At 47.1% G+C, this 6,233-nt stretch overlaps 1 protein-coding gene across 2 annotated transcripts; it reads left to right on the forward strand.

The window, feature by feature from the left end:
• On the forward strand, positions 1–5,664 carry LOC100970659 (keratin, type II cytoskeletal 1). Of its 2 annotated transcripts, none has more exons than XM_003845916.5 (9): positions 1–650; positions 1,651–1,865; positions 2,184–2,244; positions 2,661–2,756; positions 2,927–3,091; positions 3,221–3,346; positions 3,905–4,125; positions 4,656–4,690; positions 4,783–5,664. In XM_003845916.5, the coding sequence occupies exons 1-9, from the start codon at positions 60–62 to the stop codon at positions 5,205–5,207; spliced, it is 1,935 nt and encodes a 644-aa protein (XP_003845964.2). In that variant the 5' UTR covers positions 1–59; the 3' UTR covers positions 5,208–5,664. The 2 variants fall into 2 exon arrangements, with proteins under 2 accessions (XP_003845964.2, XP_054952509.1); XM_055096534.1 differs by lacking the exon at positions 1–650 and adding an exon at positions 798–862.
• Positions 5,665–6,233: the final 569 nt, after the last annotated feature.

The raw sequence follows: 6,233 nt of genomic DNA on the forward strand, positions 1-6,233 counted from the left end.
AGAGGAGTGTTTAGCTCCTTCCCTTACTCTACCTTGCTCCTACTTTTCTCTAAGTCAACATGAGTCGACAGTTTAGTTCCAGGTCTGGGTACCGAAGTGGAGGGGGCTTCAGCTCTGGCTCTGCTGGGATCATCAACTACCAGCGCAGGACCACCAGCAGCTCCACACGCCGCAGTGGAGGAGGTGGTGGGAGATTTTCAAGCTGCGGTGGTGGTGGTGGTAGCTTTGGTGCTGGTGGTGGATTTGGAAGTCGGAGTCTTGTTAACCTTGGTGGCAGTAAAAGCATCTCCATAAGTGTGGCTAGAGGAGGTGGACGTGGTAGTGGCTTTGGTGGTGGTTACGGTGGTGGTGGCTTTGGTGGTGGTGGCTTTGGTGGTGGTGGCTTTGGTGGTGGTGGCTTTGGTGGCAGTGGCATTGGGGGTGGTGGCTTTGGTGGTTTTGGCAGTGGTGGTGGTGGTTTTGGTGGAGGTGGCTTTGGGGGTGGTTATGGGCCTGTCTGCCCTCCTGGTGGCATACAAGAAGTCACTATCAACCAGAGCCTTCTTCAGCCCCTCAATGTGGAGATTGACCCTGAGATCCAAAAAGTGAAGTCTCGAGAAAGGGAGCAAATCAAGTCACTCAACAACCAATTTGCCTCCTTCATTGACAAGGTGAGTTTCTCTCATTGCACTGGTAGGGCTGCTGCTGGTCCACTTGGGATTGGTGCAGTCAAAACACATGTAGGTTTGAACCTCAAGTTTCCATGTTTACGTGATTAAAAGAATGTTTTGTGGAATGGTCTCCTAGGAGATATGTTAGAAGTATGCTTGTGAATGGTGCTAATGACTCTCTCTTGGACAAAGGGTTCGTGGTCTACCTAAAGGTGGATCACTGTGACATTAACATTTAAGGGCTTTTTATTCAGCTCTTGAGCTGAATTGGGACTCATATCTGTTGAATGAAGATAATAGAAATGGGGCTAACTGAACTTTCCAGGGTGCAAGTGAGAACCCTGGAAAGGTCTTCCTAACCATAGAAAGGGAGTTGAGTGTGAACATAGTATAGAGTGTTATTGTAGCAGAAAACATGTAGTAAGTCAGTGCCAAACATCTTTTGCTGTCAGAAGGGAGCTCTGCCTTCTAATAATTTTACATTGGTACTGGATGAAGCTAGAGTTTTTTTATACTAATATCTCCAAAAATCAGCTCTAAAAAACTCAGATAAACCATTTTTTAAATTTTTTGCTTAATCATTAATAGTGCCAATCCAAGGTTATCCACAACAAATTTCAAATCCAGTTTTGAATTTTCCTGATATACTTTTGAAATGTGTGTGTGACCTGGGGATGCAAACCAGTTTTTATGGTAATATACCTAACAAAATTTTGGAAGGCAAATCTCTTAAATACCATGCACCTATTTCAAAACATAATTGCAATAATTCTGTATGCGCTTTGCTATTGGTATTTGTTTAGTTACTCCCTTCCAAGCCCTCTCTGAATTAACAAGTTGGGTTTTGTTATGCAGATGATATTAACTTGATCATCTTCTTCCTATTTCTCTGTCATGGTCAGAAGATAGGATTTGAGGTTCTTTTCCAAATGAGGCACAGGTCTCCATGGCTATGAGACTCCATTTCTGCATCAGGAGTAATGGGGTCTTGTGTTTTTAGGTGAGGTTCCTGGAGCAGCAGAACCAGGTACTGCAAACAAAATGGGAGCTGCTGCAGCAGGTAGATACCTCCACTAGAACCCATAATTTAGAGCCCTACTTTGAGTCATTCATCAACAATCTCAGAAGGAGAGTGGACCAACTGAAGAGTGATCAATCTCGGTTGGATTCGGAGCTGAAGAACATGCAGGACATGGTGGAGGATTACCGGAACAAGTAAGGGACCCTGTCTGGGCAGTTCTTAACTTTTGCTCTAAAAGAGTTCCAGAAAGTAATAAGCTAAGATCATGAAGCAGCATGTAGCTATGTCTTTTCTTAGGTTAGAGGCACATCAGTTTGACATTTTCAGAAATCTTCATTTTCTCAGGAGATGGAAATAGTCTAGTGGTTTTATTGCTCAGTAGAAAGTAGTGGCCAATATGTCCTAGGTTCATAACAGAAAGGCAGTGATAGGCAATGCCAACTTTAGTCTAGAATGCTGGACTTCAGGTCTTACCACCTCTGAATCTCCTAATTGTTTCTGCTTTCCTGCAGGTATGAGGATGAAATCAACAAGCGGACAAATGCAGAGAATGAATTTGTGACCATCAAGAAGGTGAGCAAATTCTGTAGGATGGAACTCACATTTGAAATAAATAAGGGAAGAGGGTCTCCAATTACTAAGCAGAAAGCAGCCATGATATGGAGAGCCAGGTAGTAGACCTGAGGAGTATATGGAGTGGGGCTATATTTTCACATCATCATGGACCTGGACTGATCCAGGCACTTGGCTTCTCCATATTTCCCAGCACCTTACATAGTAAGTGGAGTGGCAGGTTCTCAGCAAGCCAGGCACACTCCCTTCATGGTGCTATCCGGGGGTGGGGCAGTCAGGGAACTGTGATCTACCTGGGGCAAAAAGGAGTGGAGTAGACCCAAAGCTCCTTTTTTGCTTGGAGAATCCCCTCACAGGTAATGAGAGGGACCTGCCCTGGAGAGAATGTGCCTTCATGATGTCCCTTGTTCCTCTAGGATGTGGATGGTGCTTATATGACCAAGGTGGACCTTCAGGCCAAACTTGACAACTTGCAGCAGGAAATTGATTTCCTTACAGCACTCTACCAAGCAGTAAGTCGTCCAGTTTCAACCAAGTTTATCTAAATGGAGAGTTTTTAAGCCTGAACCCACAACGATTCAGAAGAATAGATATTTATCTTTTATTTCCTGACTGCTTTCTCTGTCTAAGTTGTTTTTTTTTTTTAGTGCTGTAAGAGTCACTAACCTATTATGTCTTGCAGGAGTTGTCTCAGATGCAGACTCAAATCAGTGAAACTAATGTCATCCTCTCTATGGACAACAACCGCAGTCTCGACCTGGACAGCATCATTGCTGAGGTCAAGGCCCAGTACGAGGATATAGCCCAGAAGAGCAAAGCTGAGGCCGAGTCCTTGTACCAGAGCAAGGTGAGTGGGCTGAAAGCCTAGCCAGTTTCCCTGAAATGGCTTGTCTTGCTATCCTGTTATCTCATGTATGTGTGCCTGTGCCATGCTGAATTCTGCCTACATTTAACAAATGCTATCTACCATCTTTAGTATGAAGAGCTGCAGATCACTGCTGGCAGACACGGGGATAGTGTGAGAAATTCAAAGATAGAAATTTCTGAGCTGAATCGTGTGATCCAGAGACTTAGATCTGAAATCGACAATGTCAAGAAGCAGGTATGTGCTTCCTCCCTCTACCACTCAGCTGTATGGAATGGGGGTAACCCTCAGGTAAAGGGCTAGTGCTTTCCTAGTTTTGAATCTTGCAATTCATCCCAAGGCTACATTATTATCCCTGGTTCCTTTTGTGACTATGCTAGTTTCCAGAATGCAGCCATCGTGCTGGCTTTAGGGAAATCTGTGAGAATGGCCTAGTAGAGAAAGATGGGATGGTCAATGTGAGTGATCTAGCCTATGACCCAAAGTGGACTTAAGAGTTGGGGAGTGAGAGGAAGGGCAGCCAGGAGGTTTTAGAGTAGGTGTTTGGAAGAATGTCAAGTTTGTAAGGGTTGTAGGAGCCTTGACTCAGGGCCAAGAGAGGCTGTTGAGTTATCCCTAAGGTCTTTTAAGGAAGTCAGCATGGTGATGTGTTATCTGGAGGTGGGTGTGAGATGACTTAAGGCCAAGTGGTTCTGTTGGACTCATTACTGGCCTCACTGGAGTGGGGAGACCAATTGGGATGAGGAGGCCTAGGGGGGAATGCATATTATGAGAGGGTGTCATATTCTTTTTCAGATCTCCAACTTGCAGCAGTCCATCAGTGATGCAGAGCAGCGTGGCGAGAATGCCCTCAAGGATGCCAAGAACAAGCTGAATGACCTGGAGGATGCCCTGCAGCAGGCCAAGGAAGACCTGGCCCGCCTGCTGCGTGACTACCAGGAGCTGATGAACACCAAGCTGGCCCTGGATCTGGAGATTGCCACCTACAGGACCCTCCTGGAGGGAGAAGAAAGCAGGTGAGGAAGGGATGCTGGGAGTCGAACCTCTTCTCATGGTCTTCCTTCCTTGCAAGCTGATTGTTGTTGAAGATGCAGCCATCTGATTGCAGCTTGTGCTGGGTATGGGGAAATGAAAAGTACACGGAGCAGGAGGAAGGACCTAGTTTTACTTTGGGAACTGGAGTCCCAAGCTGTTTATTTTTTTCTTCTAGGGCTGTAACATATCTAGAAAGAGCTTTGAGGTGGAGCAAATTATTCTTTATCTGGGCTGCCTCAGATGGCAGCTGGCCTAAAGTCGGCACCTTTAGAGGGGGCCTTCATTGGCTGCAAGGCTCTTGTCTTGTTTATATGGGAATTTCTCCGTGTTTGTACTCTTGCTGAGAGAAAATGACAGGTCTGGAAGGCCAGAGGGGATTGGATTAAGTTTCAGATTAAGTGCATTGGAGAAGACCCAGATGGGGAAAGTCTTCAAGGTGGTGGAGCGGGGAATGGGGAAGCGGTTTGGGAAGCTGGAGTGTCCTGAGGAATTTTCTTATTTTCTCCTACAGGATGTCTGGAGAATGTGCCCCGAACGTGAGTGTGTGTAAGTACAAGTCGATTTCTCAGGGGCATGTGCAGGCTTTGTTGGGTTGGAAATGGAGTTGAGGTTGAAAATAACTGAGCTTCCTCTTGCAGCTGTGAGCACAAGCCACACCACCATCAGTGGAGGTGGCGGCCGAGGAGGTGGCGGCGGTGGCTACGGCTCTGGAGGTAGCAGCTATGGCTCCGGAGGTGGTAGCTATGGTTCTGGAGGTGGCGGCGGCGGGGGCCGTGGCAGCTATGGCTCCGGAGGTAGCAGCTACGGCTCCGGAGGTGGCAGCTACGGCTCTGGAGGTGGCGGCGGCGGCCATGGCAGCTACGGCTCCGGAAGCAGCAGTGGAGGCTACAGAGGTGGCTCTGGAGGCGGCGGCGGCGGCAGCTCTGGCGGCCGGGGCTCTGGCGGCGGGAGCTCTGGAGGCTCCATAGGAGGCCGGGGATCCAGCTCTGGGGGTGTCAAGTCCTCTGGTGGCAGTTCCAGCGTGAAGTTTGTTTCTACCACTTATTCCGGAGTAACCAGATAAAGAGATGCCCTCTGTTTCATTAGCTCTAGTTCTCCCCCAGCATCACTAACAAAAATGCTTGGCAAGACCGAGGTCGATTTGTCCCAGCCTTACCGGAGAAAAGAGCTATGGTTAGTTACACTAGCTCATCCTATTCCCCCAGCTCTTTCTTTTCTGCTGTTTCCCAATGAAGTTTTCAGATCAGTGGCAATCTCAGTCCCCTGGCTATGACCCTGCTTTGTTCTTTCCCTGAGAAACAGTTCAGCAGTGACCACCACCCTCATGACATTTCAAAGCACCTCCTTAAGTCAGCCAGAGTAGGACCAGTTAGACCCAGGGTGTGGACAGCTCCTTAGCATCTTATCTCTGTGCTGTTTTGGTTTTGTACATAAGGTGTAAGCAAGTTGTTTTTCTTTTGTGGAGAGGTCTTAAACTCCCCATTTCCTTGTTTTGCTGCAATAAACTGCATTTGAAATTCTCCATGTCTCAATCGCCCTTGTTTACGGCACTGTCTAACCTGGATGGGTGTTTTGTGAGGTAAAAGAAGACACTAGAGCCACATGGCATATGGGAAAGTCATGCACACAAACATGAGAAAAATGCAGAGGCCAACCAGGCAACATTTCACCAGACTGGAATCACAGAGAGAGCAAGCACTTTCCCAGATGTTGGGGATGTCATGGAGAAATGGAGAGACTGGGTGGCAGGTTTTGTTCATTTGAGAAGGCTTTCTTGAAAAGGGCAGTGAGCAAGCAGGTTGGGAGGGAGAGGTGTGGCATTGAGAAGAAGGGAAAGTATTGCATGAAAAAGTAATTCTTCATGTGGAACAGCCAGTAAGGAGGGGCATGAGTAATATAGGGTCAGCAGTTACTGGAGCCAGAATACAGACTTTGGCCTGGGGAGTTCAAGAACTAAGAGTGGTAATAGAGAGTTGGATATTCCATTTCCCTTCTCTTTTTGTGCCACCACCCAAAGCTCTGCCTAATCTAAGAAGTTCCCTTGTTGACACATAGCTCATACTTGTGAAGTTGTACAACAGGATAGCAT

The sequence above is a fragment of the Pan paniscus genome, chromosome 10 (assembly GCF_029289425.2).
Source record: "Pan paniscus chromosome 10, NHGRI_mPanPan1-v2.0_pri, whole genome shotgun sequence".
NCBI lineage: Eukaryota > Metazoa > Chordata > Mammalia > Primates > Hominidae > Pan > Pan paniscus.